Genomic DNA, 26,232 nt, shown 5'->3' with positions numbered 1-26,232 from the left:
CTGTTGAGGTCAGAATACGTACTCTTTATACAGTGTTTCCCCGAAAATAAGACCTAACTGGATCATCAGCTCTAACGTGCCATTTGGAGCAAAAATTAACATTATACCTGATCTTATATTAAAATAAGACCAAGTGTAATATAATCATATAATATAATATAATATAATATAATATAATATAATATAATATAATATAATATAATATAATATAATATAATATAATACTGGGTCTTATATAAGACCAGGTCTTATATTAATTTTTGTTCCAAAAGACGCACTAGAGCTGATGGTCCGGCTAGGTCTTAGTTTCGGGGAACTATGGTAATTTCAATCACATGCATTTATTGAGACTTGTTTTATACTCTAGTATATGTCCTGCTTTGCTGAATGTACCATATGTATTCTGCAGTTGTTGAATGTAATGTTTCTACAATTGTCAGTTATGTCAAAATATTTGATAATGATCTTCAGATCTTATATATTTATCCTGATTTACTTATTTACTTATTTTCGTCTACTTGTTACTTCAAATACTTAGAAAGAGATGGTAAAAACCCAAATTATGATTAGAGATTTGGCTGTTTGTCTATTAGTTCTGTCCATTTTTAATTCACTTTTTTGAGTCTCTTCTTAGATGCTTTGATTTTGTAACAATTAAGATTGCTCTGTATTTTTGATAAATTGACCTATTTATCATTATGAAATGTCCCTCTATCTCAGGTAATAATCTGCTTTGAGGCCTATTTTGTCAGATGTTAACACAGAACATGAATTTTCTCATGCTTCGAGTTTACATGGTATATAATTTTTCACTCTTTCACTTTCAGTCTGCATGGCTTTATATTTCACGTGTTTTTTATAAGTAGTATACAATTGGTTCTTTCCATCTATGTACACTGACAATCTCTGTCTTTTATGTGGCATTTTTAGACAATTTGCATTTAATGTAATTAATAAATACAGTTGGATTTAAGTCTACCATTTTGATAGTTGTTTTCTCTTTATTATTTGTTTCTTTCATTGTAAGGGTGAAGATGGTGAGTCATTCATCTTTGAATCCCTCTATAGTGCAATACATTGTTAATTTTAGGCAGTGTTATTGAGTAGAATTAAAAGTGAATGTTGTCATGGTGTGCAAATAAGGCAAATAACCATGAATACCTTTAGTATTAACTGAAAACATAATATCGAGCTGAGGTCAGCACACTATAATCCATAGGCCAAATACGACCCACTGCCTGATTTTTTGTATGGTCTGTGAACTTAGAATGGTTTTTGTATTTTCAAATGGTTGAAAAAAATCAAAAGAAAAATAATATGAATTTATATGAAATTTAAATATCAGTGTTCATAAGTATAATTTTATTAGAACACAGCCATGCTCACTCATTTACGTCTTGTCTATGGCTGCTTTCATTCTACAACAGCAGTGGTAAGCAATTGTAACAGAGACTGTGTGTCTCAAACTCTGCAGTGTTTATTATCTGGATTTTTACAGGAAATGCTTCCCAGCCCCTGGTATAGAAGGGATAAGCTGGATTTGAATTTGAATCCTATCTGTTTCTTTACTATCTGTGTTATCTCAAATGCTTAACACTTCTGAGTTTCCAGATAATTGTTTTTAGAATAATAATAATAGTAATAATAATAAAAATCCTATCTCTCATACAGAACTTGTTTAAGAATTAATAATAAGATACATATCGGGAACAGAGTAAATGTCAATAAAAATGTTTCTCTCTCTCCCCATCTCCCTAGTGCTGGGTGGTAGAGAGTCTCATCTTTGAAATCAAATCAATTAAATATGTATTGCATTTTCTGGTGGAGATTCATGTGCAGTATTTGGCTAGTTGAACCCAAACAAAGAAAGCGAGGAAATGATGTTTAACAGGCTTTAGGCTTTATGTAGCAAGGCTTTCCAGGCCGTGGTCTGTAATTTATAACTGATGTGGAGGACCATGGTATTTAAAATACTATGAGCATGTGATGGTTTCTGTTAGGATTGCTAACCAGTCTAGTCTGAGTGCGACCGTTCCAAATTATAGACATTTTAGAAAAGTGATGAAAATAAACATAAACATATGATTTTGCATATGCTGATGGACTCCCTGTGAAACCAAACAAGTACTTAGTTGAATGTCTGCTTCTCAAATTGCTTCATTTGTTCTCTCTATTGCTTAGATTCAAAGCACTTTCTGGGAGGGATCCTGCCGTCTGTTTCTTTCTCTATTCCCCAATGGCACCCAGAGTTTACAATATGCACTCAATAAATCCTATTAACTAGATCCATAGATATATTGTCTTTGAAGAATTTAGAAGAAGTCCAACAAAAGAAGAGACGAAGCCTTTCCTTCCAATTCCACATATGTTTTAATTTGTTTTCTTGCTCATGTCATGCTCCCCTGTTTATCACCAGTGCTTAGTTTTGGGTTTGGCATATCCCAGGTGCGCAATAAATGCTGACTGAATGAGGCAACATAGTGTAGAGCAGTAGACATGAAATTAGAGTCAAGAGACATGATCTTCAGGTTTTGATCTCTAGGTTCACCAGTTTGTTATAGAATAATACACAGAAAAAGCACCCTGAGTCTGTAGTTCTTATTTTACTCATCTGTAAAACAGGAAAATATATATTTTGTCAAACTCACAAGGCTATAGTGGGGATCAAATAATGAAGTGTATGAGAATGCACTTTGTAAATGAGAAATGGCTTTGAAATGTGCTTATTATTGTAAATAACAAAAATAATCTACATTTTAGGCTATGCAAAAGGAAGTTTTTACATTTTGGTCTACTAGCTCAAGATTAGGGAAAAAAAATAGATAAACTAAGAGAGACAAGTTACCTCAGTAAATGTGGAGGTAAAATAATAAAAATTTATTTGGGCAAGTAGTAAAAAGATTTTAGTAAAAGAGAAAACGATTTTAGTAAAAGAGAAAATGTAAAAGAATGATTTTGGAAAGATATTTTCAAGGCTAATGTTTTCCAGTACAACTGTTTCTCACCTGTGCAAGAAATTAGTCTCTAATCCATTGCATACAAATCATATTTGTGTATCAAATCAAGATTAAAGTATACTAAAAGGAATAATAAAGTGTCAGAAACCATGCAGGGCTCAGAAAACTTTGAGAGAAAAAAATCTAACCAGCTTTTTAATATCACTTTCTAATTTAATTGGTATTATGTGGATTTGTGAAAAACTTTCAATGACATTAGTGATTTGTTTTCTTCTAGAAGGATTATTACTCCTAGATCACTTATAGTAAGAATAGTAAGAACAGGGTACAAAACTAAATGGTAGCTAACTGACATACATTAAAAGAATTCCAGTTGGAGATTTCTGTTTCCAGCTTATTGAAGTAGCTTATAGTAGAACAAACACGCCTGACAAGAAAAATTATAAAATATAAACAAATAAAAAATGTTTGAAAGCATTTGAGAACAAGTAGGGCTGCCAGGACTGATGAGACTCAGAAAGAAACCACATCGAAGGGAAAACAAACGTTCTGAGTCATTTTTGCCATCGAGATGTTTTTCAGTTCCTAAGCTATGCAGCAAAAGAGTCTAAGAAGCTAGGCAAAAATTGGCAGGTGAGAGGCGAAAAAGCTAAGCAGAACTTTTAGCAGATACATACTGTTGAGGAAATAGAAATTATACTTCAGGGACTATCAAGGTGGAGGGCCCAACCAAAGATTTAAGTTGAGACCCCTGAAGGGCTAGAACTTAGGAGAAAGGGGAAAATGAAACATCTCAGGGCCACTAATACAGAAACACAAGCCTCAGTCATCTTAATTGCTGATTGGATTAAGGTGTCCTTTCCCAAATCTTACTACCTGGTTAAAAATAAAATAAATAATCTTGAAAGGAAGATATCATTAACCAGAGGCTCGATAATTTATTCAATGTCTAATATTCAGTGAAAACATTATTCAGTATGATAGTCGATATGCCTAAATGAATAAAAATAAAGGGAAAAAATAGTCAACATAAACAGACCTCAGGTCACTAACATGTTGGTATTATGAGACACAGACTGTAATATGCTTATAATTCACATATTTTTTAAAAAAGATTATAAGATGGAGCATTTCAGTATGATAATCTATAGGAATAATTGAATAGATAATCTAGAATTAAAAATACAATAACTGAAATTAATAAATAGCCAATTATATGGAGTAAAAGTTGGAATTAATAAAACAGAAAATATGTCAGTATAAAATAATCATAATGAAGCATGGAGATGGAAGGGAATCGAAAATAGAAGAAAGAGAAAAGAGACAAAAGATACACAGCAAAAAGGTCTAATGTATGTGTATTTAGTGTCCAAGAAAAAGAAGGAACTGTAAATGGACAAGTGAAGACATTAAGTAGGAATCTTGACAAACAGCCAGATACATGCAAAGAAAACCAGGCTTGGAAACATCACAGTTGTTCCTAACTGTTGAAGACAAAAGACAAAGAGAATATATAAAAAGCACCAGATAATAAAAGGCATTCTCTTCAAAGTAATAAATATTAGATGTACAGCTAACTCACCACAGAAAGTATGAAAGTAAACTAAAGACAATGGAGTAACGTGGATGAAAGAAAATAACAGGCCACCTAGAATTCTTACCAAGCAAAGATACCCTTTGAAAATGCATGTCAAATAAAGATATTTTCTGCCACACAAAACCTTAAAGAATTCATTGCCAACAGATTCACATTAAAAGAAATAAATGAATTTCTTCAAGCTAAATAAAAAATAAGGGGAACATGGAAATGTAGGAAGGATTTCTACATTGCTGGAATTGGTAAATATTAGGTAATTTAAAATTATACTAACTTTAAAAAGCCAAGAAGCAGTAAATGGAGTTAAAGCATTCTAAAGTATTTATTGATTATGAAATTGTGAGAGTACTAATTCACAGCAGTCTCTAACCAGTTAAGGATGCATGCTATAAACTCTAGGATAACCACTTAGAGAATAAAATAAAAGTATAAATAACTAATAGAATAAGAAATCTAACAATAAAACTGTTTAATCTAAAAGAGGCAAGAAACAGAAAAAAACTAAGAATATATGAAACAAGTAAATAACAAAAATATGTTGTAGACTTATAAATAAACATCATTAATTACATTAAGTGTAACTGGACTAAGTACTCCAATTGGAAATTAAAGAATTTTAGGTTGTATACAAGTATATATATATACGTATGAAAAACAATTATGTGAAGTCAAACAAACCACGTTAAATATAATTACACAGAAAGATTAAAAGTAACAGGATGGAAGAAGACATAATATGCAAACATAAACATACAGGTATAACTATACTAATATCAGACAAAGTGTACAATTAACAAGAAGTATTTGTAGAGATTAAGGGAGACATTTCTTAATGTTAAAAGAGATGATCCACCAGGAAGATTTAGGTATTCTGAAATTATCCAAATGTCAGCACAATATAGTTACTATAATTGTAGAAAATGCAAACTTAATTAATAGTCCTTTAATCCACAAATCACTATGTAAATAACAAATGTGAATCACGATCAGTGACCAATTACATCACTTTTTTCAAAGTCTGTCATTGGTTGGTCATTGTGTCTCTTATTCAGCTCATGCAGAGACAAAAAAGTGTGTTGTTGTGTCACTTCCTTATCTCCTAGTGGTAAACCCACTTGACATTTTACAAAAGTGGTTCATCAAAAGAGAACTTGCCAACAAGGATGAAAGTGCAGCAAAGAAAAGTGATAATGGTGGAGGTGAAATTTGAATTATACATAAATAGAGTTACAGAAGAAATAGTTGACTGTGGGAATACTGAGGCTGGGGCCATTTGAGAGACACTGGATATGCAGCCAGAGGAACTCAGTGAAAGTGAAATTATTATGGGAAATGGGAAAAGTGATGGTGACAAAAAGGATGAAGGTATCCCAGAGGAAGCGATTCCAAGAAAAAAAGTCACATCAAAAGAACTCTCAGCAATATTTTATAACATTGGAAGTGCAAAAGATAAAATGTAGGAAACTGATCCAAATGGAAACATGACAGTTCATGAAGGCACAGAAAAACTGTTTTGTAATGTAAGTCATATGATGGGGGAAAAAAAAAAGCAAGTACTGTTCAAACTACTCTTGGTAACCTTTTTTTTTAACAACAAAACAAAATACTTGAATTCTCTGTTTCTAATGTTTTACGTTCTAGTGAACTAAATAAGTATCAGTTTTAATACTTTTTACAATTTCCTTTCGCATGTATTGCGTAAAGTGAGAAATTTTAATATTGTGACAAAAGCTTTAAGAAGTCATGCAACAACGGTAATTTTTCCCACTAATTATTAAGTTCGTTTTGCATAATTTTAGCCTGCATGGTCATTTGGGGGTTCCACACTACTATACAAAGTGAGAAATGTCTGCACACATAATAATATAGCTTCAACATGCATATATCAAAAACTGACAAAAATAAAGGAGAAACAGAAAATCTAAGATTATGGTGGAAGATGCTGGAAAATAGTACACAAAATATTGGGCAAAATATGTATATGTACAATATATACTTGCTGTACAGGAAACTTTGACAACATGATGGATGAATTTGAGCTATCTTAAATACTATATAGAATGCTGTAGCCAACAATTTCAGACTATGTATTCTTTCCAAAGAACATGTCATATTTACCAATATTAACCATATGCTGGTCCATAATTGAAGTCTTGACAAATTACAAAGGATTGAAACCAAGCAGAATATACTCACTGGCCACAGAAGACTCCACCCCACCCTCACCAATAAAAGTATCCAGAAAATCCACAAATGTTTGGAAGTTAAACAAGCACAGTTATACATAACTCAGGAATCAAAAACAGAAATCAACTAACAATTAACAAATATGTTTGAACTAAATGATAACAGAAATAAGACATGTGAAATTTGCAGAGTGTTGCTAAAGCTGCTCTTAGAAGGCAACTGTGGCCTCTTTTAGAAGAAAAGCTAAAAATTTTCCAAGTTACTAGAAAAAGAAGAGCAAATTAAGTGCAAACATGAAGAAAAAAATGAAAAAAAGAGCACATATGTATATTCTTTTTTTTTATTATTTTCTTCCCTTTATGTTTATACATATATATTCCTTTTATATATATACAGATATATATATATATACACACATATATATACACACAAACATGTGCATATATACAGATAAATATATGCATGTATATATATTTAGTTAATTGGTTCTATAAAAAGATTAATAAAAGATTAATACACTCAATAAAACTTTAGCAAGAATGAGCAAAAAATAAAAAAGAGAAGCCAAAAATTAACAACAGCATGAGTAAAAAAAGTTCCTAGAAATTGTGAAAACATTACAAAGAAAATAAGAGATTATAAAGAGATTTAATGCCAATAAATTCAAAATTTTATTAAAAAATGGACAAATTACTTGAAAAACTCAACTTACCAAAATTGACTTAAGAAAAAATAGAAAACCCAAATTTTTCCATATATGTTTTAAAATTTTAACACATAATTTAAATTTTTTCCTCAAAGAAAACTCCAGGCTCAAATAGCTTCACGGATGAATCCTTACAAAATTAATACCAACCTTACAGAAAACATTTTCTCCAGGAAACTAGAGTAAAAAGAAACTTATTTTAGGAGTCAAATCTAGCCTTCATCATAAAATCTGACAAGACAGTAAAAATATAAGAAAATTAGAGGCCAAGCTCTAATGAACACAGATGAAAAAACACTTAAACTATTATCAAAAAGATTCCAAAATTGTTGACAAAAAATTATACATCACCTTCGAGTTGTTATTTTTTTTCCAGGTATGTAAGGTTAGTTCACATTTTAAAATTTATCACAGTAAGTCAGGACACTGACAGAACAAACTAGAAAATAACGAACATCTTAGATGCAGAAAAGCATTTGATAAAATTCAACTCCCTTTTGTCAGAAAACTATAAAATATTAAGAGAAATTAAGTGAGATTTAAGTAACTGAAAGAATATTTTAGAAGACTAGTATGTTGAAGAGAAATCTCTCCCCAAATTGACTCATACATTCAATGAAATCTCAATCAAAATTGCGTCAGATTTTGTTTACACGTGTGGAAACTGAAGCTGATTCTAAAATTTATATGGCCATTTCAAGGACCAAGAATAGCCAATACATTCTGGGGGAAAAAGAAAGTTTTAAGACTTAAACAGTATCAATTTTAAAACTCATTAAAAAAAACAAAATGTACAGTAAGAGTATAACACTGACGCAAGAATATACAGACCAGTAGAACAAAATACAGAATCAATAAACAAACCTACACATATACATTTCCAGATGATTATGTAGCACAGTGGGGGGAGGGGGGAGGATTCAGTTTGAGTGACAGTGGTTCTAGATCTAACGCATATACACAGGGTAAAAATTCTTTATCCCTATCTCACACAATACACAAAAATTCCAGATGGACTGTAGACCTACACATGAAAGGTAAAACAATAAAATTTCTTGAAGATAACAGGAAAGTATACATTGCAGTAGGTAAAGATTTCTTAATAGAGTATATGAAAAGTTCTACTCATAAAGGAAAAGAAGGATAAATTGAACTTTAGTAGAATTTAGGATTTCGGTTCATCTGAATGTACCATCAAGAGCAAGAGAAAGCAATCCATAGAGTGTTGGAAAATATTACATAACATGTAAGGGAAAAAGGATTTGCATTCAGAAAATTATAAAGAAATCATACAAAGTAAGAAGAAAGTGACAGACAACCCAATAGAAAATTGGGCAAAAGACTTGAATATGTCCTTCAGGGGGGAAAAAAAAGATATATTAATACCAAGACATATACAAATCTCCCAATCTCATAAGTCATCATGTAAATGCAAATGGAAACCACAGGTGGATACCTTTCCATACCCAACAAAATGGTGAAAATTAAGATGCAAAATAGCAAGTGGTGGTGAAAATGTGAAGCAACTGGAATACTCTTAAGCCTCCGGTGGGAGTATAAATTAGTACAACTACTGCGGAATATTATTTGGAATTATCCACGGAAGCCGATCGCCTGCCTACCTATGATCTAGCAGTTCCAAGTATACCCACCTGTTTCTTTACATCCATCAAATGTACAGACATACTGGCATCAGACCTATGTGTAATATCGTGAGAGAAAAATTGGAAATAATCTCCATGTGCATCAATATGGATAAACAAACTGTGGTGTATTCATGCACCAGAAAGCTCTGTGGCTATGAAAACAAGCACTACAGCCGAGCAAAGCGGTGTGAATGTTGAATAAGAAAGAATCCAACACAGAGTACTACATACTGTAAAGTTTTTTACACAGACTTCAAAACCAGACAAAACTAATGTATGGTAACCACCAGATCAAATAGTAAACACCTCTGTGGTACAATAATAGAGCCTTTTGGGGGTGATGTTAATTTTCTGTTTCTTGATCTGTGTAGTGGGTAGACAGAATGTTCTCTTTATAAAAATTCACCCATCTGAGCATTTCCGGTTCGGGTACTCTCCTGTGTGGATGGTACACTTTGATAAACCGATTACTTTATAAAGAAGTACACACTTCAAGAACAGGTAAAGATAAATTCAAAATGTAAAAACTTTGAGATAACAAAAGGAAATTTCCTGACAAGCCATTCCGATGCATCACGTGTGAACACACATGCATACACACGTGTACACCCATGTACATATAACGTACATAGACACTCGCACCAGGTATAGGCAGCCTTTCTGAAAAATCACTTGGGCCACTTACTTTGAGCCAGACCTCATCCTCTCTCTGCAGGCTACCTTCTTGCTGCTCACGCCCTTCATCCCGAGATCTATTTCCACTGGTGACACAGGGAAACCAGCCAGTGAGGTGGCGGTGCTCTGGTAAGTCAGGATGGTATGGTGTGCAACTCTGAAATGCAATTTCAACCAAAAGTTAAATGTGGAGGGTGAGAGATCAATAAAGACAATGAACCTTTCTGGTGCAAAACCAAAGATTTCCTCCCCGAGTGCCTAATGATGACATTGTTGGCAGAAAACTTCTCTCAGTGTGGAAGGTCTCAATGCTCTCTGCTGGCCTCCAGATGTAACTTGCCTGGGTAGAAAAACACACATGACAACCCACAGTCCACCGTCGACTGGGGCATCTTGCCCAGAGAAGTGTCCTGGCACATTTCAGACAACTGCTCGCGGCATTAGTCATAGAGGTCTGTCCAGGACGATGGTCAGATCCTTACCTCGCAGGACCCACCGGCCCCAGGAGAGAGGCTGCTGAGTCGGGGAACCAGTGAACATTCAGACGAGTCAAGGAGCCAGGGTAGAGTAACTCCAGGAAATTCCTCCCACTCCGCTTAGGGAAGACAGACAGGCTAGACTAAGAACCACTTTAGAGAGCTGTCACTAACTCAGCATCTCTCAACTTTCCTGGCTTCCTGCCGCTGGGCACCAGAACTCTTGAGAAAAATGCCAGAATTAAGCTGAGGGAGTGTGGCAGACATGGCTAGTTGCCTACCCACATCCATTTCACCTTTCTTATTAACAAACTCCAATTTTGTTCAAGGGAACAGTGTATCCAGTTATAAATGCTCATATTCTCAGGGTCCCCTACAACTAAGGATGATGACCTGGCCTGGATCTGACCAATAAAATGTTGGTGGAAGTCCATGGTGTTGAACTTCCGGAAAAGCTGCCATTTTCCCAATAAAAAGACAAAGCCTCCGCGAGCCTGCATCTGTTTCCCTTTGACCTTCCCCCTCCTCCCTGCTTGAAATGTTGACTTTGTGTCTAGATGAGCAGCAATCATCTTATGAGCAGGAGGAAGAAAGTTGTAAGGGTGAAAAAAAACTGGAATCTAGAAGACACCTGGGTCCCTGACGAGTTCCTGGAACTGGAGCACCAACCTTGGCTGGTCCCTCCATCTCCTGCGGATGTTTCCTCAAGCCTAAAACCCAGTGATTTAATCTTGGCTTAAGGAAGATACCTAGAGAGCTACGCCTCACTTCTGTTGAAAGGACTGTATTGCCTATTGTTAGGATGGATGGAAGAGTTTATCTGGCATTGGACACAGCTCAAATAGTACCCAACAGCCAAAGATCTTAATCTGCTTTTCGGTATTCAACGGGAATTCACAGAAGCCAGTCCTCAGGGGATCTTCTATTTATTTAGATGGATATCCTGGGAAAATTGTGTACCTAAGGATTTGTTTTTAGTCCTGACTCTAGAATTTCTTCAATAATTAGAATTCTTTCAATCAAATTATACTTTGGTCTTTTATATTTTAAATTTCATTTGCTATGTGTAGTAAACCATTGAGTTAAACGCAAAAAAAAAAAAAAAAAAAAATTACTATACCCATTTTGCGTATGAGAAAACTGGGGCCCAGAGAGACTAAGTGACTTGTCAAACCTCACTCAGTAATAACAACAGTAACACGGATGGATCCAGTAGTACAATCCAGGCATCCTGACTCTTTACTGCTTCTTTTCCTTCTTTGAAAATAAATTCTCTCAAATACAAAGTCTGAGTGTAATTTCCGATATGCATACTTCTAAGGTTAATTTTCAGATGCTTTTCGTGTAAGTCAGCTATTGCATAGCCACAGGTTCCTAGAGGAAAACTGGCGAGGGTACGTGGGGTGAGGGTGGGGGACGAGACTTACGCGCTCGTCTAGAAGCTTTTCACTTCTCATTGTCTTATTCTGTGTTCAGTAAGGACTCAAGTTGATGTCAAAGTCACAAAAAAATGTAAGTTCCCATTAAGCATCTGGTGGGGGTGGGGGGGGCACTTCACAATTTTGCTCAGAGGTGACGCTATGCTTCTGCCTTAACTTACCATGGAATGAGGTTCTCCTGTTACCAGGGAAACGGGACACTTGTTCTTGTCTTCATGAGGAGAGTAAGCCTGGGTAACCCACTGATCCAGGTATCCATCGGGGGTGTAGAGTCCACAGTCCTTAAGGCTGGTTTCCTTCTCAAAAGGCTCACACAGCCCGTCGCCCTCATAGATATAGCACAGGCTTGGCTCCCCTGCCAAGACATAGCGTATTTTATATATGTCATATAAAATAATTACGTGTTTCTCCAGCCCACTAAAGAGAATCCCATAATTGACGGACAATCTAATGCCCACCACAAACGTGCAGACAACACACACACACACACACACACACACACACACCCCTCAAGATGAAGAATTATTTTTCATTGGGAATGTGGGAGAATCCACCTGCATAAAAAAGCATAGAAAGGAGCAGAAGGAACAGGGAAGTAAGAAGCGGCTGTGGGCTGGGTGTGGAAAGAAAATATGAGGAGTAGTTGAGCAAGATACTTTGGGGAAGCTGGGACATAAGCGAAGTAGATAGAAGAAGAAAGGGAATTTAAATAAATGGTGTGATGTGTCGGCACTGGGATCCCCTTCCCGGTGTTTGAAATATTACATCATTTGAGGGATTGGTTTTTAGTTGCTTTTCGCGGCTGACTTGTGTTTCTTCAGCTAACTGTGCAACTGCTTTACAACTGGACCGTGTGGGCGCTGGGTTTATAAGCATTAACATACGTATTGTTTCTTTTAGTCTTACAGCCACCATGTGAGGTATGTATGCTCTGTTGGTTCCATAAAGAGGAAATTTGAGTCTCGGTAATTTTAAGTGACTTGTCAAAGGTCCCTTGACTCAGAAGCCATAGAGCTTGGATCTGAGCTGAGCTCACACAAGGTAGGATCGGGGTTCTGTGCCCCAAGCTGCTTCCCGCTGTTGACAGGACTGTCTTCAAGGGCAAACAGGTGAGAAAAGAATAGTTAAGGAAAGCTATCAGGGTCATAAATCAAGCTTGTACCCTCTGGACAAGTTCCATACTTGCTCACAGCATAACTTTTACTAAGTGAATAGTTCTTAGCTACCGATAGGTAAACTAGCTTCAAGTGTACAAAGCTGAGTTGCAGTTATAAAGCCATTTGTTAAGTTGCACTTTCTACCAAAATGTGGGACAAGTTAATATTAGCAGCACGATTCTAATGTCCCATTTCTACTCAAAATAATTGGACACGAAAATAAGATCAAGATTCAGAATAAATCAGCACATAGGTTCACATTCAATAACATCATTACTAAAATGTATCGCTACTATACCAACCTTTCTAGTTTTAATTCTTTACAGTGCTACCACAGGGATGTTCCAGGAATTTTTCAGCAGCTCATCAACATGTGTTTATTAATTATTTTCCTCAATAATTTATTCAAGTCTCAGATCCTACTGTGGTAAATCAATCTCTACTTGCCAAGAATGTGCCACCGTTCTGAGACTTGGTTCTAGGCCTATTTGGGGCTTTAAATTCCTGCATTTCATCAAACACATGGCCTACCCAAATCACTCCCCCAAAGCCAGTATGTGCGTATTTTCCTCTCTCTCTCTCTCTCATAGAAATGTATGTATATGTGTATTTATGTACATAAATATGTCTATCCGAATATATGTGTATATTTTATAATGTACATATTATTTATAACATATATATTTTTGTTTTCTTCTTTATTATCACTGACTGAATCTTCTTGCTTCTTCCCTCTGTGTTTTTTTTTTAACTATGTGCTTAAAATTTTGCCTCTGCTTGTTCAAATCCATCTCAAAATAACAGACACTTTTAAAACACATTTCACAATGATTCCTTCAAACCTAATCTTTGGAGAAATAATGGAGAACTATATGCTTAGCACACCATACATGTATTACTCACTGAAACAGATGTCTAACTGTGGAATATATCAGTTTTAACTCTACCCTGTAAAACGTAGGTATAGTTTTACTAGAGTTAGAGACTCCAGGAAATATGAACCAAACTTAATGGGATTAGATGTGACAGAAACCAAGTGACATCTTCTCTTAAGTTAAATGAGATTTGTGCTGCACTGGAAAAGGCAGGGTTTGGAGAATGTGTGTGTGTGTGTGTGTGTGTTTGCATGTGCACGTTTTCAATATGAGCCCACTCTGCGCTACAAAAAGAAATGATGGAAACAGAGGTGGTATAACAAGTACTTGTGTACACAAGAGGGGAGGTAATCAGTTCTGTGTATTCTGCACACCCAGACCACATCTGGAGTATTGAATTCCTTTCTGGAAACTGACCACGTGAAGCATGCCAGTTTAGGGTAAATAGGAAAGGGTCTGGAAACCTAATCACATGAGGGGATGTTTGGATTGGAAAGGAGAATAATGAGGAAGCAGTTAAAATATCTGAATGGTAGTCAAATAAAACAGGGAAAAAAAATATCCTCTAGTTTCATAGCAAGGAAAAAACACTTGATTAAGCATTAGGGAAGCTGAGTTCCAGCGCTGGCTCTGCAGATACCCCATTGTATGCGCGTGGATGAGTCAGTAAAATTCTCTGAGCCTCAGTTTCCAAACCAGAAAAGGGAGAGGAATTTTAGAACAGAGAAAGCCATTTTGAACAGAATGGCCCATTGCAAGTTGTGTTCTTCGCTGTTAGAAGCATGCAAGCAGAAGCTAGTGGCCCATCTCTCAGGAACTGGTAGGAGGGATTTCTGTAAAGGAAGGAAGCTGGACTCAAGTCACTGCTAGACTGTATGCAGGAAGGGATGAGGGTGTCTATTAGACACATGGTACATGGTGGGCCGTGAATATTTTTCATTGCATGGAAGACGACTGAGATTCTGTGATTTTTATGATTCTGCTCCTGAGACTGAGGGCATTCGTGTGGTCTGTACAGTACTTAACACCTTAATAAATTCGGCATAATTATAATCATATCCTACATTATCTTGAGATTTAGAGACATTAAAATATTTTAAATGCATGGCTGTTTAAAATAACTTTGATGAGTAGTTATGTTTCTCAAAATCATTGCAAATGTATGCAGATGGGAATGGAAAAATCATCTGCACCTAAGAAGACTGTTGACGATGGCTTTAGTCAGAATTGGGAGACGTGTTCTGGAAAGGCTCCCTGAGTGGCAAGAGTCTAGAGTTAGTGCCACCTTGTTCTACTTCACCAGTGATTCTCCAATATTGAGACATGTATGACCCTCTGCCATCTTCAAGATCTTATCTATTAAACACAGCACTCCTTTTGGCTTGGAAGGATCCTTCACCCTAATTTGTAGGTAAGAATCTGTATGATTGTGTTACGTAGCTGACGTTTTGATATTAGACATGAGGACCGAAGAGAAATCCTTGGTAATATTAATCTTGAGCTGTTTAAGACAAAGCAAGATAGCTAAGGTCTCAGTGCCTCCATTTAGTTTCCTCACACTCACAGTAGGGATGAAATGAGGTAACATATGTGACGCAATTAGGGCCTGGAACACAATAGAACATCAAACGTTACTGTTATTACTATTATCGTTGCTAAACCATATGTTGCAGGATATCAAGCGTTCACAAAAATAAGACATGGAGACACCTCCAAAACCAGAACACAAACCTATGCTGGTGTGCCTGCACTCACCTACGCAGGTGAAGCCTTCTTCTAGCTCACATGCCCTTGAGCAGCCATCTCCACTCAGAAGGTCGCCATCATCACACTCTTCTCCCAAGCTCCTAGAAGGTAAAATTATACATACCTATGTACCGTGCAAGCTGCAGAAAAGTAGGAGTTAAGAGGATGCTTTCACAGAAAAAAAAAATTAGGTATACAGACATTTAAAGAAGATATGGTCTAAGCAATGACTATTGATTTCCGCGTCCACTGGGTTGTTGGAATTCCTAAAATTCACATAGCTCATGGCTCAGAAACATCCGGAAAATCTATGAGGGTCCTGACGGTGTTTCTGGTAGGTGGTCTTAAACTAGAAAAGGCCTACCGGCCCTATTACGAATGAAATCTGAGAAATCGTGCATTTGGAGAGGAGGAAACCTGCTTATCTAGGTGTGGTTTTGTTTTCTGTTCATTTTCATCTTTGTTTAGTTCTTTGTTTTCACTGTTTTGTTCAATCTAGATGCAGTTATTGTTAAAGTTAAGATTCTGTAGAATTGAAATCTGTCCGTGTACCAAGAGACTCAGCAGCCAATCGCTGCTTTCTCTCAGTCCAAGTAAGTCATCTTTAAGGCTCAATTCCCTGTCATCACTTTCTACTACCACCTGGTGGCAGTTAGCATGTATTGCAGGGGACAAACAAATAATGGGAGAAGGAAAATGTCATTTTTGTTTTGAACCTCAAATGCTGATACAACTAATGACTACATTTGGATTGAGGTGAGGGCATTAGTTTAGAGTGAGGAATACATGAAGTGTGTTATGGGAACAAAAGAGATAAATTTGGACTGAAGCCCCGCTGAAAGACTCAAGATTTGGCTATTGTAAAATGGATTGAGGGTTACCATTTTTAATCCTTGAATTTTTATCATGTCCAAAATGGGCCCATATTTTAACTCAGTAGATAAAGGTTTTGGGAATGCTAAAGTGATTTCAGACCCAGGAGAACACTAAAAGCTCTAACCATTGTTTAAAGTACAGCTCTTCACAGGGATGAAGTAAAGATTAAATAATTAAATATGTGAGCAAAGTTACACAGATTTAAGATGCACAATTCTGTAATACATCATCTATATCTCACATTGTGTGTTTACCATCGAGAGTCAGTTCTCTTTCCATCACCATATATTTGATCCACTTTACCCTCATCTACCCCCCCCAACCCTCTGGTAACAATTGTCACCCCAATAAACTTTATTTAAAATAATAATAATAATAACAATAATAATTAAATATGTTTGAAAATGACTTAAAAGTATCCTATAAATGCAATTATATAATAATGATATTTTAAGTGGTACGCTGTAAATGGAGAAAAGATAAGAGATATAAAAAATAACATAACTGAAGAAATGAAGGACACGTCAAATTCATTTTCATTTTGAAGATAATCTAAACAATTAATATAAACATAGTCTATCATCTCATGCACTGCTACCCAATAGAAATACAATGAGACCCATATAATTTTTAATTTTCTAAAAGTCACATTAAAAAGTAAAAAGAAACAGATGAAATTAGTTTTGATAATATATTTCATCTAACCCAATATAGCTAAAATATTCAATATGTAATTGGTATATATAGATATGTAAAATTATTAATGAGGTATGTTGCATTCTTTCTGTGAATGCTCTTTGAAATCTGATGCGTCTTTTTCACATACAACAATCTCAATTCATTTGATCTGTATTTAGATTTCTTAAAATATATATTTTAAAAGTGGATTCACCTAACCAAATTGTTCCAGATATACTTCAAGGTTTTCCAGTAACCGAATCAAGTTTTAGTTTTTAAATCAAATTTAAGTTACTTCAAATTCAATAAAATTCAGTTTCTTAGTGGCACTTGCCACATTTTAAAGACTCAACAGCCACACATGGCTGGTAGTTCCCATACTGGGCAGCAGAGATTGAGATGTTCGACTTCTATATGAATTTTAGGGTCCTCCATTGTTTTTGCTTTGGTAGTCTTATCGCAAGCGGTACCCAACGTGACAACTTTTAGCTTTTTATAAAATAATTATTAAAACTAGAGTCTGAGGATGACTTCTTGGGGATCTCTGATTCCCTTAGAATCAATCAACACATTTCCCGAGTTTTAAACAGTGGATTAAATGATTTGTATGTCTCCTTGTTTTATGTGTAATGGGGTGCATCCAGCTGAGAAAAAGCTGCAATTCAGTGGTATCTTCCCATTGGATGGCAGAACTAAGTATGACTTTTTACAGAGAGGGAATACAGGGAATAAAAGCTTAAGGGAATATTTTAATAAGGAACCTTGTGAGGCCCAGTGGCCAAGCTGTTTCAGGTAAAGCTATATTCAGGCAGAGGAGAGAATGTAACACCAAGTCAGGAAAAAGGCTCTTCACCGTTTTTGCCCCAAACCCATAGGCAGACGTGGCATCCTGGGACCTCAAGAGGGCCACCATCAGAAAACAGCTGTAGGAGATGCTGTGACAGGGCAGAGTGTTTTACCCAAGGAGGGCTCTGCCTGGGTAGCAGTGGGGACCAAGCCCCCCAAACATCTTAAGAAGGTGGGTAGCCAACTTAAAAAGAGGCAGCCAGAACAGGGATAATAATAATAGACTTATTCTGTGCACATGCGAGGCTTCCCTAAGGAGAAATTTTATTGAAATGGAGGAAGGAAGGTGGCACGCTGAAACTGAGTAAGACAGGAGTTGGCAGCAAACTAGCAAGGTTTGGGTATTCAAGTAACTACAATCACCTCCATATATTACCAAAGTCTGGAAACATTTGGTGTTTATACTTCTGTGAAAAGCAATAGGCTTACACTAAAGCTTACAGATCTTAGAAGACTGAGAAGATACACAGTGTTTAGTGATTGCTAAATGATGTGGTGGGATCCTAAGAAAGGCTATAGAATTGCTTCGCATTAGGGCCTCAAGATACAATGTATTTTCACCCGGCCTAAGAAATCCAAAGTAGGCCATCTTATTAGCATGAAGAATCTAAGACAAATCACAGTGAGTGGCCTTCCAGCCTCCTACTTCCAGTGGCTTTATATAAGTGACATGTTAGGTCACAGGAGCATTCAGGATAGGTTAACACAGTGACTGCTGGGACATGGGAGTTTCCTGTGCTAAATTTGGGAAAGTCTCAGGCAAACCGAAATGAATTAGTCCCCTAGGTTGGTGTCACAAAAGATCAACAAAAAAAGGAACATGGCATGTTAAGAAACCAAAGGAGGGATTTGATCTTTACCTTGGTGATTTTATAGAATAGCTGGAAATAGTATTGTAATTGGTCTCCCAGGGGTCCAATGAGCCAGTGACCATCAGAAAGCTATACCAACTTTCCTCATGTCACACAGCTGGTCAATGGTATAGGACAGGTCACTGATCCAAATGATATCCTCACATCCTCTTGTGGCTTCATTTGACAAGTAACCTTCTCCCCCATGCGTTCCTTCCCTGAACCAGTTCTCTGAAAACTTTACAGGGCCCCCCACCAAATCATCCCCAGTATCTCAGGACTCCAGGGGGCTGAGATCTAAATAAAAGTGGGCCCCTCCTTAACTATGCAGATATGTGAGTGACCTCTCAAGTTCATGACCAGGTCCTAGATTTTGTTTAATACTAGATTTGCACAGTGCCCTGCCCCCTACATTTCCAAAACAAGTCAAACTGAAGCTGGAGGCTGACCCCCACCCCACCCCCGTTAGAGCAGGGCGGGGGGTCCTTGCTCCCAGATTCCCACGCACACAATACTCACCTTGCAACCTTCCCATCGCCACAGTAAGGAGCTCCATGGATGTGGCTCAGAGGAGGTGAAGCTTCTCCTAGTTCTGCTCCCGCGACAGCTTGAACTTGGTATTGATACATCTGCCCAGGCGTGACCTCCCTGTGGAAACCAATGGGCTGTGACCACTACATCCAGAGAGTGAGACATGCCCTAGGTCCTTTGCAGATGGTTTGCAGGTGTTTAAAAGAAATATGACGGGGAACATAAAGGTTAAACATATACCACATTGTCTGAAACAAGGATCGAGGCAGTTACGTGGCTGCAGAATGTTAGAAACCATATTGCCATCTGTATTCCCAGTACATTCCCAGTAGTGAATGTGCAAAAAGTGTTTGCTGACTGAATTAACTAACAGCCCTACAACAATCTAGGAGGGCGGCATTTCAAGTGCATCTTTATTATGTTAAAAAGAAAAAAAAGGCACAAAAAAATCATCAACTGTTGAGAAACAAACTGAAGATGAAACTCCAGACTCTGGGCTCAGCAAGGCCCTTCTTGAGTCTATGGGTCACAGTTTGTCTCTCAACAGAATTCTTGTCTTGAGGAAACTGAATCCATAGCGGGGAGAGCAACCCTCTCCTAGAAGGAGGTGAGAACACCTTCCAATATCATTTTCGGGATACAAGAAATTCCCCAATTAGAAATGTGTTATCTTACTCCCGGCCTCCAAACCTGTCAAAATGCATACATACCAAGAATAGAGTTTTATCAGGTGACACCAGAGAAGGAAGGAGTTTACCAGACTGTCTCTAGAATCCAAGTGCACAGATCAGGTGGAAAGCGAGAGAGACAGAACATTTAGAAGGGGAGAGGGGCTAACGAGGGGCGGGGCTGATGGTTCCAAAGACAAAGTCTGCCCTCATCTAAATGTTGTCCAGTGCCTGCCCTAACTGGAAAACTACCACCACGTCAAGGTGGGATGAAAGTAACTTCGGAGGACCGGATCTCAAAGGTTGTTGGGCCTGCCATGAGTGACCACCACAAATCTCCTGCCAAGACCCGCTCTTATTTACCAGACTTCAACTCAACCACAAAGCTTCACGCTCTCACTGGATGCCACCACCATGAAACCACAAATGTCATGGGGTTTCAAAACACACCTTTAAAAATCTCTGTACTGGCTTTGGGTTATTTTAATAGGAAAGACACCTAAATATTAAGGACTTTTGAATTTCTAAATTAGCATTCATTAGGGAAGTGCCAGATATTTCAGAAGCAAAACCAATTTTATACCCTAATCAATTCTGAGGCCTTCCCTTTGCAGGGTGGTTCTGTTGGACTTCTCACCCAGGCATGCATACAAGTCTACACTGTTATATGGCTGGAAAGGGAAGGGAAGGAGGCGTCTGCATGTGTTTACGCTTCGTGGGGGATCTCTCAGCAGCAAGTAGCCCCAACCTGCAGTGATGTGGGTTTGTAAAAGGCAGTCTGTTACTAAGGAAGGGAAACCAAACCGAGACTCAGCCAGAAAACTGCATTTTAATCCTCAGACAGCCACTAACTAGCTCTGTTCAACCAAATTAAAGCTTAGTGTTCTCATGTATAGAATGGGATATTGTCGACCTTAAAGATTGTGTGTGTGTGTATGTGTGTGTGTGTGTTGTGTAGATATCATATTAGATAATTGATATCATTTTCACTGCCTTATTATAGAAGCTCAAAAATGATATTCTTTTTAATTCATCCTGTGATCTTCCCTTCCATTCGCTTTTTGACCATTTCACTGTCTTCCAGTCCTAATTCAGAAAGCCAATGTGGGAAGAAAAATGTAGTAAAGCTCAAGGTGCATGTTTTCTCTACTTTTTTGTAGCTGTGGTAAATTGCAAAAGGGCCGTGGATTCTTCCAGTCCCAAATGCACGCCCCTCTGCCATGTGACTGCACTGTCCTTCTCCTCAAGAGCTAAGAGTCTACTTTGCCACCCCTTGAACCTGGAATTGGCTGTGTGACTCGCTTTGGCTGGTGGGACATCATCATGAGTAATATAAGCAGAGGCTTGACAAATGCAAGTGTTTGGGGGCTCGCCCTCCTTGCTGCTGGAAACCCTTTCTCCACCAAGTGAAGCCTACGAGAGGGTGAGAGGTCATGTGGAAAGAGGCCCCTGCCTTCCCAGACACTCCAGCCGCCTTAGCTGAGTCTCCAGTGTATACGTGAGGTCATCCCGGGGCATCTAACCTTGGCCAAGCCAGTCCTGATGAGAACACCCAGCCAACCCACGGAATCATGAGAAATAGTGTTTGTTCTTCTAACCCCCCCACATTTAGCGACTATTTCTAATGCAGCAAAAACTAACCAATATAGCAGCTCGGATAAAACTTTTGTTTCACTCCGAGTTCTGCCCTCAGGGCAGTCTCGGAGGAAAGTGATGAGGTAAGGAGCATTTGTCTTTGGCGATACGAGCCTCCTACCCTAGACACTGAACTCTTTTTAAGCCAGTGACCTTATCTTACTGAGTCTGTGTCCCAGCACTGAGCACATGGTGCCAGGAACACAGCAGAACTCACTAAATGTAGAAAGAATGGAAGAAAGAGTAAGAAAAGAGTTGGAAGAGAAGGAAAGAATGGGGGAGGGAGGGACATGGAAAAGAAGAAAACAGGAAAGACACATCATGAGTAACTCATGAAACTAAATACAGTGTCTCAGGACTCTTGGTTTCTTTGCTTAGCTATGGAAGAGCTGACTAGAGCCTCTGAGTGTTACAGGATCTGTGGCAGATTATCTGAAAAGTCAGAGTGAGGGATCAGATAGTAAATTATGTCACCAGATAAAAGTAGCTGACTCTGATGAACTGATTTGTGGCCATTACTTTCAGTCCAGTTGAAATACCTCATCTACTGACTTCTTTTTTCCATAACCATAATGATGTACCATCAGTCAGACCACCTGCTTGCCCCTTTCTGGGAAATATTTTTCTTCCTCTCAGATATACCACTTTAGAATGAAATCCCCTCAGAGATGCTGAAGATTTCTCCAACTAAGGGCATGACAGAGTGTAAAAGAGTCGGGGGAAAGGAAACAAAATCCTCTCTCCAAACCCCAGGAAGCCCCATGGTTTAGCAAGTCCTACGTCCCAACTCACATGTCCGTGAACTTCCTGTGAAGTTGCGTCACCACCATGGGCAAGCCACCAGCAAATGGGGGCTCACGAAGGACCTGGTATGTCACAGGCCTGCAGCCAGAGCACAGGGGGTTGTGGGGCCGGGAAGTCAGGAGAGCTGCATCGATCTCCATCCGCTCATCAAACGTGTAGACTTTCACCCCCAGGACCATCCCATCAACATGCAGTTTAATAGTGAGTGGGGTGTCGCAGAAAGTGTCGAAGGAGCCCAGATGCACAGACTCCTGGTGTTCCAGCAAGATCTCCATGTCAAAGAGCGCCTGGGAGGAGTCCACGGAGAGGTAGGTGACCCACAGGGTCAGCGTGTCGGCCTGGACCGGGTGTTGGAAGAGCAGCTCCAGGCTACAGCCTTCCGCAGGGCAGGGGACTGTCATATTCATATGGTACAGGTGGAGCTCGGGACTCCAGGCCTGCAAGCTTGGCTCACAGGGCTGATCCACGTCTGGAGGCCCTGAGGGAGAGGAACAGAAAGACAGACACATCAGCAACCGCCACCGGAAGTCTGCAAAGGAGGAGCCATAGCAGCAACCAGAAAGAAGCATGAAGAGGATGAGCATTTGGAATGAATTCCTGCAGAAGCTGCTCAGCTCTGTGGGTTAGATCTTACGTATGACGGAGGACAAAGGTGTAACAATTCAAAAGCATCGTGTCTTGTTCACTATCCTATACTCTGCTTCGTGCCCTTTTAACAAGAGAGCTCCAATTGGGCTTTGGGGATGGGACGCCGCAGATCCCAGCTAGAAACACCAGGTCAGACATGCCCTTAAAGGATCTTTGAGCAGAGAATTCTTTGCACTTAGTTTATTAAGAATTTATGATAAATTAGTGCTTCTGAAGCCATTTTATTTGTCAATAAGGCCAATGTTTTTTTTTCAGTCGGACACTACCCTCTGTTTAATGGGGGGCTTCACAAAACTTCCTTCATTCCCTGAGACTACACCTTAGCCATCCTTCCAAATGGCTGTAGCCAGACTGTAAAACCACACACTGACATTTCCTTCTCAGTGCAGGTGTGTGTGAACAAGTAGGCCACTGCATGGAGAAAATGGCAAGCAGGAAATAGAAACCTTCTTGAGTGGAAAAAAATGGAGATTCAACAGCCAAGTAAAAATGTAATGGTGAAAAAAACAAATATCGCCAGTATATTAAGGTCAGCATTATGGGAGAAAAATCCATACAAAGTGGTTTTCTGTTATGTCATGTGAGAGGAACTGAAGGAAAATGCTAAGTTAGGAGTCAGCAGAGTTAGGCTCTAATTAGTGCTGTGCCATTACCGTGTGACAGTGGCAGGTCTCTGTAAGCCTCAATTTCCTCATTTATAATATAGGCACTATTTAACCTCACCTCCCTTACTAGGTTAGTGTGGAAGATCTAGACAATGTCCCATAGAAACAGTTGCAAACTACATTTGCAAAAGTAGAATTATTTAGCCCTTCAGAATTTGGAAAATAAAGAATGCTCCAAAATCCAAAGGAAACAAGTTCAAATGGACGTGTGTGTGAGTGTGTGTGTGTGTGTGTGTGTGTGTGCACATTGCATGTTCCAGTCCTTACTGTTTTTGCCTATATTGTGAATCCATGGAACAAAAAATGACTGTACATCTTTTACACTTAGCGCTAATCTACGTATTAGAAGAGTGAACAAGAGATAAAGGTCTTGCCCTTATATAGCTTACAATAGGTGTAACAATAGATAAAAGCGTAATTCCAAGTGTCAATGGCATCTTTGAAGAGAAATGAAGGAGGATAAAGGACTAGAAAATGATGGGGTGAGGCTGGGGGCTACTTTAGATTATTTTAGGTTATGGAGACAGCGAAGTTCTCTCCAAGAAGATGGCATTTAAGCAGGGAATGTGACTAGCTCAGTTTTCTATTCCCCACAGTATTTAGAAAGTAGTTGGTGGTCAATAAGTATTCACTGAGTGTCATTAAATACATTTTGATCATATCTGTAAATATACGGGTTTGTGCACACTCTTCTGGGGATTCAATTACTTTCACTGTGTATATTTCAAACATGACTTGGTTCTTCACCTTTTCAAAGCAAAGGGAGACCGGTATTTCTTAGCCCTATTTTCCAACAGTCATCCCCCAAAACTAGCAGAGTAAAGGCCTTTGGAAGCCAACCTAAGAAGAGAAGCATGGACCATCAGAAAGCTCTCATTATTATCTCATGTTAGATAAAGCATGACATGAAGTCCCTCAAAGTTGACTTGTGTTGTCAAAAGACACAATACAAGAATTAGAACTCAGAACTTTTCGTTCCTTTCACCTCTACCAGATAACTTTAAATTTTCCCAAGAATTAAAAAGAAAAAAAGTGCAAGGCCAGGGAGTCAAATGGGCATTAAAACACTAGCACAGGACAAACTCTCTGCCACAGAAATGGCCTTTTATGAAATGCCAATCTCCAAGTGGGTCCAAGGCAGTGCCAATGTAAATTTTATAGTCACTTTCCATTCTTTCCCCAAAACTTTTAGTTGAAAAGAGTCCTGTATGATCAATCAAGTAAATTGTCTCCCTCAATTTCTCCTTGAGGCACCTGTCATTTGAGTAACTGGGAGCCCAAGAGGATGTCCCCGCAGACACGTTAGACCCTTAGACCAGGGTTCTCTTTGTTTTCTGAGTCAAGACTGCAACTATCTCAAATAAGATCATGTCCAACACATCTTACTGAGTAGTTTTTAGGATCCTAATAAACTTAAGGAAACAAAAAAGATGAAAATAAAGTCAACATCGAAGGTGATGGTGATGAAAGAAATCACGCCTGTCGTCAGAAGGTGTTCAAAGTCATGACAACAGCATTTGCTGGACCTGAGATGGGATAACATTCACGCTCTAATTTGTCTTACAGATACTGACACACGTATGTGAGTGACTGTGTAACTGAGAAGGTGGGGGAGGGACAGCTAGAAACATTTCCCCCTCCTAGAGCCGAGCTCAGATCACATCCAAAGCACAGCCAGTACCAGTGACCAACAGACTCATAAAAAGAGCAGAAATGAGAATGAGCAGTTGGGAACATCTAGTTCACCACAACCCCAACCAGACTGGCCCCACCCGGGGAAGTGTTCCCTGCAACGTGGCCTCTATTACCGTCCTGACAGAGAGGAGTGACAGACAGGTCAGCTGCCACCATCATGTGGCAAGGCTGCTCCGTGGGCCAGTGGGCACCTGTAACAATCACTGCATGCCTGAGCTATGGCATCCTCGAGTCACGCCCTGCTTCAGCTGACTTGTCCATCTGTCTGTCCTCTGTGCTGACTTCTATGTCACCACAGCCATTGGGCCTCCACAGTAAACACAAACACACACACACACACACACACACACACACACACACCACCTCTCCATCTTTTTTACCTCCACCCCCATTCTCAGTGGCCACCAAGATACAAATGAAAAAGCCATGGTCCTTTACCCACTGCCTCCTCGGGAGTCCAGTAACCGGAGGAATCACACACGCGCCGAGAGGAAGCCGAGTGCACATACTGACGGAATGTCCCATCTTCAGTGCAGGCACCACACGCGCTGCCCAGGACCCTGGGAAGATGAAAGGGGAGATGGGGAGAATCAATCAGATGAACATGGATAACGAAATTCAGAAAACCTCGAGGGTCGGGGAGTGACGATAGGCAGTGACACTCTAGGGGACAAAGGGGAACACAACTGTTTCTCATTCATGTCCTTCTGGTGCAGACCTCATCTTTGCAAAATTCACAGTGACATGAAAAATCTCAAGGTTGTGAAGCAGAAGAATTAACTAACTCATAAAGAGGGGCCTGTGGCAATGCAAGCGGGCAGCTTCTATCCTCCAGCACTCAACACAAAATAATTGCAATCCGAATCTTTCCACA

At 38.6% G+C, this 26,232-nt stretch overlaps 1 protein-coding gene across 1 annotated transcript in view; it reads right to left on the bottom strand.

Moving 5' to 3' along the window:
* PAPPA2 (pappalysin 2) overlaps nt 1–26,232 on the bottom strand; it is a 218,722-nt gene that overhangs the window by 99,507 nt on the left and 92,983 nt on the right. The window contains exons 7-12 of the mRNA XM_074322117.1: nt 25,797–25,918; nt 22,339–22,828; nt 19,232–19,360; nt 15,471–15,562; nt 11,845–12,038; nt 9,779–9,925 (exon numbers count right to left, since the gene is read on the bottom strand). Of these exons, the coding sequence (XP_074178218.1) occupies nt 9,779–9,925; nt 11,845–12,038; nt 15,471–15,562; nt 19,232–19,360; nt 22,339–22,828; nt 25,797–25,918 (1,174 nt within the window). The remainder of the gene's footprint in view (nt 1–9,778; nt 9,926–11,844; nt 12,039–15,470; nt 15,563–19,231; nt 19,361–22,338; nt 22,829–25,796; nt 25,919–26,232) is intronic.

Source organism: Rhinolophus sinicus, linkage group LG17 (genome assembly GCF_036562045.2).
Source record: "Rhinolophus sinicus isolate RSC01 linkage group LG17, ASM3656204v1, whole genome shotgun sequence".
In the NCBI taxonomy this organism is placed as follows: Eukaryota; Metazoa; Chordata; class Mammalia; order Chiroptera; family Rhinolophidae; genus Rhinolophus; species Rhinolophus sinicus.
Note: the sequence above shows the minus strand (reverse complement) of the source record. Positions and strands in the feature narration are given on the sequence as shown.